The following is a 12903-nucleotide window of genomic DNA, read 5'->3' as shown; positions in this document are numbered from 1 at the left end:
CGGCCATGACCCCAGACCAGGTTAAACAGATGGCACAATCTAGCTACCCAAAATTCACTGATAATCCTGCCAGCAGTAGCAGTGGGGCCAAGATTCTGTCAGATCCTTGATTTTATTGTTAGTTGTGAGTTGTTTTAGTATATGAGAGTTTTAAAATATAATTCGTTGACATGTTAAGTATATAAATTGGTAATACTTGTAAGTTGATGTTATAGTTAAGTTTTTATGTTTTGTTACTTGTTTAAAAGGTTTTCCAACAAGCATTTGTCATTTTAAATGATTCTATTTATTTTTTAGCCATCTAAGTATTTTATAAATGTTTCTATTTACCTTTTAGCCATTTAAATATTTCAGAAATGTTATTAACAGATGTAGCTGTATTGGTAAGTGTAAGTTAGAATTTTTATTAAGTTTCCTTTTAAGTATTTCCTTTATGCAAAGATATTATAGCAGTTTGTTGTATTTTAGGCATTTTGTGTTTATTGTTGTTAGAGATTGTCTTTAAAAGATATACTAAAGAACATCACTCCAACTTAAGGTTTGAGTTCTAGACAAACTCTAATTTTAACTTGGATGGATGTTGTTTGTTAACGAAGCCCAGAGGTTTCTGCTCCACAAATAATATGCAAGTTATCTTAACTTGACAATTTGATCCAATTAGAATGACAGCTGAATCAGCTTTGAGGTGAAACTTGTTATCCTTGCCCGGGCAAAGGATATCAAGATCCCACTAAAGAAAAGTGTTTCAGCAGTTTGCAGTCTCTGGGGTGATAGCAGAAATGATTTGATAATCACTTTTCACTTTCACTAGTATATAGAACTTCTATTCTGTTCCCTTGCCTTTAAAAATGCTACTTCACATACCAGGTCTGTTTTAGTTTCTCTTCTGTAAGCTGTAGAATCAATAAGATACTAACGAAAGCTGCCAAAGCTGAACCAGACAACGAGACAGCAACAGAGACGTATCATTGCAGCTCTGTTTGCAGGTGGTAACATCAACTATCCCAGTAACAACAGAGAAGCTTGTAGCCATGATGCATCACCAGATGGTGAAGAAGAAAAAGAGACTGCAGATAATTTTGAGACTTTAATTTGGAACCTGTGTATGAATGAAGGGCAAGGACTGAATATAATGCGCTTTCATCTTTTTGCTTTTAGCAGCTAAGATCTTAGGGTTTTTCCTAGGTAACTCAAGTAGCACTTGCTTGTAACGATATATGTGAAAGTAGCCAGCCGTGTCACAGACACAGTTTGGATAGCTCTAAAGAAGAGAGGAGATTTGTAGCAGGATGGCTTATATCATAAAGTAGAGCTATCCACAACTGGGCCTCAGACCAGGCCTCAGGCCTGGGCCTAGTAGGCCTCGTACGCCCAACATACGTAGTACCAGATAAGGTTATCTGGTATTGGGAATGTGTTAAGGTAGGAGTGCTAATAGCATGGAACAGTTACTGAGAAAACACGGTGGCTGCCTTAAACTGCAATAGCTTACATGCTTCTTTACTCTCACTGCCTATCAGAATGCACCTGTTCTTGTAAACTATTCTGTCTGTATTTAACCCGCCATCTCAAGGAATAAAGCGGAGAACCTGCGATATAACCATATTGGTTTGGACCCTCGTTTCTCTAGTCCCCGATCTTTAACTGTTCCCAGCAACAAAAGCTTTCAACAAAAGATAAGATAAAATTAATCCAGGGTGGTTAACAGGGCTTGCAGGTTGGGGTTCAGAGTGAAGGTCAGGCAGTGGATGTAGCAGCATTTCACAGAACCATGGAATCATTTGGGTCGGAAAAGCCCCAAGAACATCAAGTCCAACTGATCTCCCAGCACTGCCAAGGCCACCAGTGACTCATGTCCACAGATGCCACATCTACACAGCTGCTAAATCCCTCCAGGGACTGGGACTCCATCACTGCCCTGGGCAGCCGTGCCAGGCCTGGACTGCTGTTTTCATAGAGAGATCTTCCCAATATCCAGCCTGAACCTCTCCTGGCACAGCTTGAGGCCATTTCCTCTTGTCCTGTCTCTTGCTCTGTGGGAGCAGAGTTCAACCCCCAGCTGGCAGCACTCTCCAGTCAGCCTGTGCAGGGGCAGGAAGGGTGCAGGGCACAGACCCAACCCCAGCCCCCAGCTCAGTGCCATTTCACCCAGTTTCTCATGCATGAAACCTCCTCCACCCTCCAGGCCTCTCACCTAAATTGCCTCTATTGGAATATCTCAGCAATCCAGCCTTGATACGTAGAGCCCAACCCAGCTGGCAAAGCATTTCTGATTTTGACATTATTACCACTCATGGACTTTGACTCCAGGGCAGTCACCCCGACATGACCTCAGGGGCACTCCCCACCCCTGGAATACTCCCACTGCTTCCTGCATCCATGGACAGGACCTGACTGAGGGCCTGTTCTGACCCCACCACATCTGCCTGCCAAAGGATTTTGGGGCCTTTGCAGCCCTCTCAGGTCAGTCAGGGTAAGAGCAGGCAAGGGGTTCTGAAAGCTCTTGGATCACAGTGCAGTGATTTTGTGGGGGAAATCACCCTAAGGACACAGAGCAGAGCAGTGCTTTGAGCCCCTCACAGCAAGGCGTAGAACTGGGGGGAGGTCTGTAAGGTCACTCCCAACCCCACATCGCCATGGGAAGCTTCATTTGATCCCCCATTTTCACCCTTTTCTTCCTCCTGCAAGCTGTCAGTAACCTCATCCCCAGGAAAACCAGCAGCCCTCCCTGTTCCCAGCCCAGCCTATTGGCCACTGCCGGGACTGGAGGAGAGAGTGGAAGGTGGGATTTCCTCCATTTAGGGAAAAGAAGTGGGGGCAAGGAGAGAGCATGTTCCATTCTCTGCAGGAAACACTCCCCAGGGGTACCCCCATCATCCACTGAGGATCAGGCACCTTCTCTTCCCCGTTCCACAGCTGGCTGGCAGCAGCAGCCACATCCCTCTCTTTGCCAGTCTCCCAGCTGCTGCTCCTCCAACAAGCTGGGACATGCTGGGATTGCCCTCTGGGGCTCTCCGGAGGAGAAAGAAGAAATCCAAGAGGAGAGCTCACAACTAAGCTCTGTCCAGAGCAGTTTAATCTCCTCTGGGGCCTGACCTCACAGCACCCAATGCCAGCCCCTGTAGAGCTGGGCTGATACTGGGCCCTGGAAAGCAGACAGGAAACTTCAAATCCACACTGGCCTGGGCCTGTCTGGGCTCCTTCCGGCTGCACACGGAGCTCTGAGCACAAATAGCTCCACAAAACCAGACAATTTTATCAAAATCAAATTAGTTTTGCATAAAGAGGAGCCACCCTGCATCTTTGGTGCCAGGTGTCAATGAAAATTATGCAAAGAACGTGAAAAAAAGAAAACCAAGAGAGAAGTGAAAACTCAACCTTCTGGGTTTTTTAAAATCCATTTACTGACTTCACCACACAGAAAATAAAAAAACAGTACAAAGAAGTGTAAAAAATGCTGATCCTTCCAAGCAAGGTGCGTTTCACTGCAGCAGAAAACAAATCAGGTGCTGGTTCAAGCCTAAAAAGTAGGAATAATTGGCAAAAACCCCCTCTCTACCAGCAGACACCATCCACGAGAAACACGTGTGCCCAAAGGGAAAGGGTGCTGTGCACCTTGACCACTTTGGGACATATTGCATAAACACCATGAAACTCAACAAACGGGGAGCAATTCCCAGAGGTTTGAGGCAGCCCGGACTATTGGCAGAACACACCAGCCTCGGGAATTGTTGGCAGGGAGATTTTGGGGGTAACCCCGCAATTCAGCCTGGTGTGAGATCTGCCTCCCCCCAGAGCCAGCACTCCCCAGAGCCCTGAGGTGTGTCCTTATTACCCTAAGGAGCTTGTGCTTGGCTCAGCCTGGGATCGAGGTGTTTGAGGTCAATATTTTGATATTCCCTGTTGGCAGCAGGGTGGGATTCTCACAGCCTGGAGCAAGAGAGGATTTGAAACAGCTCTCAGGATAGAAAAATAAGTAGATGGTGAAAAAACCCTCACCTTTCCAAATTATTATTCAATTAAAACAAAACAAAACAAAACAGGACAAAGCAAGCATAGAGCACTCACACTCCAAAAAGTGCACTCACTCAATAATCCTGGCCAGAGCAGCCCAGGAGCACACAGAATTCCAGACACTGGAATAGGGCTTGTCTCTCTGCCATCACCAGCCAAAAGCCAGTGTCCCCCTCCCTGACCCTGCCCTAAAGCATCCCCCAGCCTGGCTGATGCCACAGGAGCTCTGCAGCAGGGTGGTTTGGTGCAGAAGGTTCCCACCCTTTTCCCCGAGTTACATTCACAGCCCCATTTCCCTTTCCCTTCCCTCCACCCTCCTGCTCCCCAAAACAACTCCTTTTAGCATCCTAGATGTTTCCTAGGGAAACTCTGAGAACTCTTTAAAGCCAAGAGGGACTCTCGTGCCCCTCATGCTTGCCAAGAGCCAGTAAAAAGGGAAAGGATGATTTTAGGGTTGGAGAAGGTCAAGCCCTCTCTCTCCTCTAGGAATTAATGAGTAGGAAATCAAAACCAGAGCTGCAGCTTTCACAGTGACCAGAAAACAACTCTGCCGTTTTCCAAGGTGACCACAAAGCAAGGAGCTGATTGTTCTCAAGCCTGGGAAGGCCAGAAAAAAGTCCCCCAGGAAGGAATTCAACCATCCTGGGATTCTTCCCGTGCGGTCAGTCAGCAAATGTGGGACTGGCACATGCCTGGCACCTGATGTGAAGCAGCTGGGTGCCCATGTGAGGAGCTCTAGGTTCCCCAGTTTCTGCCTATACTGGAAAAATCCAAAGCACAAGCCAAGCAGGTACTTTGTGCCCTCTCCCAGCTTGAACAAAACTCTGGGGAGTAGAACTAATGAAAACCACCTCACGGGTATAACTGGGGCACCAGTGCCTTTGGCAGCCTTTGGTCTGACCAGTACCAGTCCAACGCAACTGGAAGGCCTGGGAACTTCACTCATCCCAAACTCCTCAGGGATTTATAGTCCTTCCTTCCTACATTTGACAGTGGGGAGGAAACAATCTTCCTATCTGAATCCCTGATCCCGACAGGATATGGAGCTTCCCCAGCCCGACCCCCTCCTCCACAGCCCCACACCACAACCAACACCCCCAGATGAACTGAAAGGACCAGGAGGAAGAAGACCTGCACAGAGCATGAAGGGTTTGAGTTACACCACAAAAACTGCTTCAGCATGGCCAAAGATGTGTGTGAAACTGGAAAATTGATCAGGGAGAGAAAACCCAAATCCAAGTCTGTGGTGGGTCAACTCCAAACAAGCGCAAGAGAACTCACATACTCCCAACTCAAGCATCCAAACCCAACAGATGGAGAAGGAGAGGGAGGAGGAGCCCAAGGCAGCTTAATTCCCAGGCAAGGGACAGTCCCATGGCTCTTTGTGCAGCAGAACCTTAATTTTCCCCCCAAAACGAGGGGTCAGTCCAGCAGATGGCAAATTCCATCGCATTGGGTCACAGAAGTTCTGGGTGTGCAGTTCTGGGACTTGCTTTTCCAGCAGTCAGGTGCCCAGGGGTAAAACAAGGCAGCTGGGAAAGGAGCAATTCAGGGAAGTGAGAGGTTTTATCAAGGTGCAGGTGCAAAACAAAAAGCGTTTTCCCTCCTTCCTGTGGACTGAAATCCAGCTGTGGCAGCACTGCATTCCCATTGGCGGCTGTCATCCTCTGAGGAGGAATCTAGATCTGGAAAGGCGAAAGAAAAGTTGGAACGACCTGAAAGCTCAGAATTATTCTGCTGCTCTGTCAAGACTTGAGTGGGCTGAGAATCTCCCAAAGCAAACCCAAGCTCTTGCCTTTGTTTTCCTACCTTTCCTCTTCCTATGGCAGAAAATAATTCCAGGCACATCTGCCTTGAAGGGCAAGAGGTGGGAAAAGGTTTCAAGGCAGAGAAGAAAGGGATTTCTCCACAAATCCTACCATTTTTCCACTAAAATCCTCTCTGACAAGTCATTTGGATCAGTGACAAAGTTGTTCAGCACAGCCCAGCTTGAGACTGTCCCACCTGTGACCTGGGTCAGCTCTGCCAGCATTTCTCAGTTTTACTTTTTCCATTTCCTGGCAAAACCCTGTTTCTAAACCAAACTGTGCTTTACCAAACTGACTGAGTTGGAGCTTTGGGACCCTCTGTAATGCAAAGGGCCAACATTTTGTAATTCAAATACACACCAGGCATGCCAACCCCCACTTTGGGCTGGGTCTCACCTTTTGATCCAGTCTCTGATAATCACCAGATTTGGGCCGTCGACCAGTTTTTGATCTTTTTCCTTCCAGAGCAAAAGCAATGATCTTTGGAAAGAGAAAAATGGAGATAGCGTGAGTGGAACAGCAGCTTCCAACAAAGGCTCACCTGTGTTTTTTCATTCACCTGCTCCTACAACCCTTTTCCTGTGACCAAGCACTTGAAATATGTAAATGCCATTACTCAACCCCAGCTAAGATGGATAATGAGCTTTGCTCAACAAGCAGAAAACAGTAAGAATTTGTTTTCTTTTTCCTCCCTCAAAACCAGCTTTATGTGAGGAAAGACAACCCCAGTCCTGTGTAACCCGCTACAGAAAATTGTCAGTAGGAAACTGTTTGACAAAAGATGCAGGGATCTCACACCCCTCCATGTTTTCACCTCTCAGCTGAAAATCAGCAGCAGAGCTGAGACACACAGTTTCCACCAGATCTGACCCCTTTCCTGGTCACAACCCTCCTGCTCCTCCCATTGCTGTTGGAGCCACATGAACATGAACCAACCTAGGAGATACTGTGGCCAGAAGGAGGGGAAAAGGCTGAGCAGGTCCCAATCCCAACCCTCAGGGCTTGAGCAGGGCTGCTCACCTTCCGTTTGTTGTGGTAGGCCACGTACAGGGCTGCAACGATGACAGCTGTGGTCACCAGGTAGGCGAAGAAATGGCTGCTCTCGGAGCGGGCCCTGGGCAGGGAGGGAACACTCCTGCCTCTGTCCTGATCCAAGGACGTGTCACTGCCCTCCTCAGCCTCGGCCATGTCTGCAGCATTTTCTTCATTTTCCAAAAAGCTCTCCACAGTGGAGGGAGCTAAGTGTGACAAAGGGCTTTGGTCCTCCTGGGAGTTCTTTGGATTGTCCTGGCTGTGAGGCTGCTCGTTACCAGCACTGCCCTGCGTCTCAGTCTGGGCCTGCTGCCCACCACTGCTGCCTTGGCTGGTGCCCCCACTTGTGTGCCCATTACTGGCCTCGCTGCCCTGGGTGCCAGCCCTGTCCCTGTCACCACTGCCCTGGCTCGTGCCCTGGTCCTTTTTGTTGTTGTTCTGGGTGTTGCTGCCATTGTCGTCGCTGTTTTTGCCGGTGCCAGCCTCATTCTTCTCACTGCTGTTCTCCTTGGTGCCCTCGTTCTTGGGGCTGTCTGGCTGCTTGCCATCCTGACTGTTCCCGTTGATATTCTTGTCCTCGTCTTTGCTCTGCTCACTGTTGTTGTTGTTGTTGCTGCCAGTGCTGGTCCCTCTACTGCCCTGGCCACCAGTGCCACTGCTTGGGTTGCCCTGATCACCAGTGCCACTGCCTGGGTTGCCCTGATCACCAGTGCCACTGCTTGGGTTGCCCTGGCCATCAGTGCCACTGCTTGGGTTGCCCTGGCCATCAGTGCCACTGCTTGGGTTGCCCTGGCTACCAGTGCCACTGCTTGGGTTGCCCTGGCTACCAGTGCCACTGCTTGGGTTGCCCTGGCTATCAGTGCCACTGCTTGGGTTGCCCTGGCCACCAGTGCCACTGCTTGGGTTGCCCTGGCTACCAGTGCCACTGCTTGGGTTGCCCTGATCACCAGTGCCACTGCTTGGGTTGCCCTGGCTACCAGTGCCACTGCTTGGGTTGCCCTGGCTACCAGTGCCACTGCTTGGGTTGCCCTGGCCACCAGTGCCACTGCTGGGGTTGCCCTGGCCACCACTGCTACTGTTCGGGTCTTCATGTCCTTGTCCCTCACCTCCTGCATTGCTACTTTTGCCATTTGAACCTTGGTCACCCCCAGCAGACTCCTGGTTGCTGCCTTTCTGTGACTCGTTTTTCTTGTCCTTCTCACTGCTGACATTTCCAGTCACACTGGTGTCCTCCTGGTCCTCATTTGTGTTCTGCGTCTTATCCTGCCTGGTGCTGCTATTCAGATCGGTTTTAAAATCGCCATTGCTGGATTTACCCTTCTGCTCGTTTTTTTCCTCTGGTGGTGTGTTCCTGTGTTCTTGGTTGTCACCTGCTCCAGGCGGCTTGGCTGCCTCAGGCTCTGTGGAAGATTTGCCGGTTTCTGTTTGCGAGGTCTCTGCTGTGGGCAAACATGGAGAGCACAGTCAGTCGGCACTGAGGGCTGGAGAGCGGAGGGGAAATCCTCCGAGAGGGACGGCGGGGGCAGAGGGGGAAAGGAACCTCAAGGGAGAAGGACCACGGGGAGGAGGGAACGGGGGTTACCAAGCGGGGAGGGGAACCCCCGGGTGACCGAACGCAGCGGGCCACAAGGAACCGCTCTCGCAGGAGGGGCAAAGGGAGGCCCTACAAACCTCAGTGCAGTGCCTGACCCACCCCGGGCCAAGGGCTCCGCTGCCCTCTCCTGCTCCTGCCACAGTCCTCCCGTCCGCCGCCCCTCGGCGATTCCCTCTCCGAGCCCGCCCGGGTCCCCCGCCCAGTGTGCCAGCGGCCCCTCACCCACGGCGCGGGCGGCGCAGAGCCCCAGAAGCAGCAGGAGCAGCAGCGGGCGCGGAGCCTCCATGGCGGGCGGGACCCTCACCGCCGCTTCGGCCCGGAAGAGCCGCTTCCGGGCACAGATCTCGCGAGAACGGGAGGAGACGGGAGGGAGCGAGAACTGCGGGGAGGGGGCGGAGACTGAGTAGGGATTGGGGCGTGGCTTGGATATTTGGGCGGGGCCTCGGCGCGTGGGGCGGGGCTTACTAAGGGGCAGGGTTATGGCGCGATCCCACTTGTGGGGCGGGGCTTGTTCCGGCTGGGGGCGGGGCCTGGGGAGGCCGGAGCCCCACCGGGGGGCGGGGGCGCCCTCTGGCGGTGCGCGGCCCCGCAGCCCGGCCTCTGTGCGCTCAGAGCCGGATTTGGGATAAAACCTGCCGGTTTGGGGTCTCCTTGCTGCAGGGCGGGCAGTTAGTGAGAAAGTCAGTGACTGCAGCCCCGGACGGGCGCTAGGAGTGCACTCCCGGCTCTGGAGTGAGCCAGGCTGAGAGGCAACAGGCAGGAAATCAGGGCTGCGTTCCTTTCCTTCGCTCCAGGACAGCTTTGGAAAACCTGCTGGTTTTGGATAACCTGGTATTTTTCGGGTATTATTTATTATTTTTTAAGTACCCTGTTGTTTGATTGTGTTTCATTTTTTAGAAACCTGATATTTTTCAGATACTGTTTAATTTCTTTGATAATCTGGTGGTTTTATTTTTTGACCCAAGCGGGCGTGTCCTGTTCGACAGCAGCGATTCGCAGCTGCAGCAGGAAATTGGCTGTGCCTGTCAATGGACACCCAGGACTGTTCACTTCTTTCTGTTTACCTGGTTTAGACTGTTAAATCTCCCTTCTCTGGACTAAATATCCAGCAAATCATGCAATCCCAGAGTAATTTGGCTTGGAGGAACCTTACAGACCATCCAGTCTCGCCCCCTTCCCTCGGCAGGGACACCTTCCACTATCCCAAGTTGCTGCAAGCCCCGTCCAACCTGGCCTTGGACACTTCCTTTTAGATCAACGGGTTTGCCTCCCTCTGCAGCCAGGATGAACTTCTTGGTGTGTGACCTCCAGGTCATTTGTGCTGTTCCATGTAGTCTCATCCATCACACAGCGCCAAAGCCAAGCAGTGAAATTTCACCTGTCTCCAGCAAGAATCACAATCTTCCATAGATCCATTGTCCACTCCAGTACCTCCACTTAACTCTAAAACAGAGGAAAAACATCACATGGAAACCAACCAAATCCCACATGGTGATTAGGGAATAACTGGGGAATAATCCTGCCCTGGAGTGTGGCGGAAGATGTGGTTGGTTTTCTTCTCTCATGGTTTTTTTCTCCAATCTCTGGGGAATTGCAGTTCAATTCAACACATTCCAACAATCCCTGCTGCTCAGCTCTGCCTGTGCCAGCCTTTCCAAGGAGACCAGAACAGTTGGCCTAATGCTTTTTTGGGATTTAAACAGAGAACTGAGGCTGTTTCTCATGCTCAGCTTTCACTCACCCCCTGGAAGTCAAGAATGACTTAGCAGAGGCCAAGTTCCTCTGGATTTACAACAATGCCTCTGGGAATGGAATTCTGCCCCAAAATACCATAGATGAGACTGACATCAGCCCAGACCCCGGTGGCTTGCACCAGGATCCAACACTTTTCTTGGGATCAAACAGGATAAAGAGGACCAGTGACCTCACCTCACCTGACATCCCTCGCAATGTGGCCCGAGCCAACGTGATGGCAGCTGCTGGTCCTGGATCGTGGGATATCCCAGGTTGGAAAGGGTCCCCAAGGACATGGAGTCCAGCTCTTGGCCCTGCATAGGACACCCCAAGACCTGAGCACGTTATCACCTGAAAAGCAACTCTACATTCCGGTTTCAGTTTGGGGGGCGTTCCTGGATTGATGCCATCTATTCTCATAAATCCTTGTGGATTCACTTTTTGGGGATGACTTTTCTGAGAACAGCCACCAAGAGCAGGCTGGACACACAAATCTGGCCTTAATTAACACTAATTGGGGTGTTTTAATGTGCTGTCCCAAGGTCTGGTGTCAAGATAATAAAGTCCTCACCTCGTCGGACATGTCTGCATCCCCCATCCCACTCCTTCCCCCTGAGGGCTAATCTGGTCAGGATAAAGGATCAAAAGGAGAAACAATTAGCAAATGGAAGAATTTAATGACGCTAATTAAAATGTATTAAGTGTAGCCACTGCCTCTGCACCAGCTGCTTCGGCAGGAACCCGGAGAACGTGGAGCACCAGCCTTATCCCGGTGCAGAGTGGGAGAACAGGACATCTGGTGCGCCCTCCCCTCCAGCCCCCGAAAAAAAGAGGTTTGAAAAAACCTCGGTGTTCGTGGTGGAGCCCCTAATTAGCTCCATCTCTGCAGGAGACCCCTGGGACCTCATTAGGCTTTCAATTAGTGCCTCGCCAGCCTGCAGGGGGGGCGAGGGGAGGGATCGGGGAAGGGAGGGGGCTGGGGAAGGGCAGGGAAGTGGCTGCAATTAAGCTGCGAAGGTGACAGAAGTAACCCCGTGTCCAGAAAGCAGCCATGAAAGCTCCAAGCTGGCTCCCAGATACTCCCGGCACTCCCAGGAGTTCACTCCCAACCAGCCCTTAACGAGGCTCTCGCCAGCTCCTGGCAATGAACCCCACGGGGCTGCGGCCAGGGGGGACCGTGCCAGCTGGAGAAGGTTTTCGACCTTCTCATGGAATCAGGGAATCTTAAAGGTCACCTCATTCCACCTCCCTGCCGCGGGCAGGGACACCTTTCACTGTCCCAGGTTGCTTCAAGCCCCATCCTTGGGCTTTGGGCACTTCCAGGGATGGAGCAGCCGGTTCCACCCCAAGCACAGCTCTGCAGCAGCTCGTCACCTGGACCAACCCCAGGCAGGAGACACCAGGCACTTCCCAGGCTTTGTTTAACTGTGGGAAGGGGCAGCAGTGATGGTGACTGTGAGTTACCAAGGACACAGCTGCTCATTTCCAGTCTCAGCTCCATCACCCACACGGATGCTCCCAGCTCCCTGCCCAGACGTGCCTCCTGGGGACTCCATCATGGGCATGCTGGCTCCTCTGCCAGCTGTTCCACGCCCCTCAGCTACAGCAGGATCCAACTGTCCCACCTCTCTCACACCATGCTGTCCCTTCCCTCTGCTGCTGACACTCTGTTTCATTCTCTCCTGACCTTTTCCCCTTCTCTGGATGTGATTGGGACATACTCTGTGAAAAGCCTGCAGAGCAGGACCAGGGGATAGGCAGTGGCAGTGCCTCGTTTCTCAGGGGACTGTGGGGCCTTGGGCAGCAAAACTGTGGGGCTTTGGTGCAACTGGGAAAAATGGAATCTTGTAACTGGGAAATTGTGGAGTCATGGAACATTTTGGGTTGGAAGGGATCTGGGAAGGGATCTCAAGGATCATCCAGTGCTACCCCTGCCATGGGCAGGGTCACCTTCCACTACCCCAGGTTGCTCCCAGCCCTGTCCAACCTGGCTTTGGGCACTTCTAGGGATCCAGGGGTGCCAAAAACTTCTCTGTGAAACCTGTGCCAGGGCCTGATCACCCTCACAGGGAGGGATTTCTTCCCAATATCCCAACTAACCCTGCCCTCTGGCAGTGAGAACATACACACATTCCCTGTGTCCTGACCCTTCAGGCCTTTGTCCCAAGGCCTTCTCCAGTTCTCTTTGGTCCCCTTTAGGCATGTCCAGAGACCCAAACACTTCTGGAGAGGATCCCAGGCTTCCCACATCCTGGACTGCCTGGATCCATTTCACATCCCAGCTCTGAGGACAAGTTAAATCATGAGAAACATCACCCAAAACTTGTCCAAAACTGAGCAGTGGAGCCACCAGACCTCCTGGTGACATCATCCCAAATGGAAATATGCTGCATATCCAGGTTTTTTTCTACAACAAATATAAACCCCAGTTATCCTCTTCTAGAATCGTAGAATGGTTTAGGTTGGAAGGGACCTTAAAGAACAACTTGCTCCAGTCCTCTCCTGTGGGCAGAGACACCTCCTGTAGAAGTATTCCAGAGGACAAATAAAATCCAAAAGGACCCGTTTTCCATGGGCAGCCACTCTGAATCCAGTATTTTTATCCAGCTGTATTGCTGCAGGCATGATGGATATATTGATCCCATGATCTGTTACACCCTGACAGCTCCAGTGGGTCCACCCAGGACTGGAGCAATGCATCCCTGGTCTCACCTTCTTCCC

At 51.3% G+C, this 12903-nt stretch overlaps 1 protein-coding gene across 1 annotated transcript; it reads right to left on the bottom strand.

The window, feature by feature from the left end:
- Positions 1-3379: 3379 nt before the first annotated feature.
- Positions 3380-10765, bottom strand: TGOLN2 (trans-golgi network protein 2). The gene is made up of 5 exons (XM_063420694.1): positions 10754-10765; positions 8671-8827; positions 6843-8293; positions 6219-6302; positions 3380-5699 (listed from the first exon to the last, which is right to left on the bottom strand). The coding sequence occupies exons 1-5, from the start codon at positions 10763-10765 to the stop codon at positions 5694-5696; spliced, it is 1710 nt and encodes a 569-aa protein (XP_063276764.1). The 3' UTR covers positions 3380-5693.
- Between the last annotated feature and the right edge of the window lie 2138 nt (positions 10766-12903).

The sequence above is a fragment of the Prinia subflava genome, chromosome 32 (genome assembly GCF_021018805.1).
Source record: "Prinia subflava isolate CZ2003 ecotype Zambia chromosome 32, Cam_Psub_1.2, whole genome shotgun sequence".
NCBI lineage: Eukaryota > Metazoa > Chordata > Aves > Passeriformes > Cisticolidae > Prinia > Prinia subflava.
Note: the sequence above shows the minus strand (reverse complement) of the source record. Positions and strands in the feature narration are given on the sequence as shown.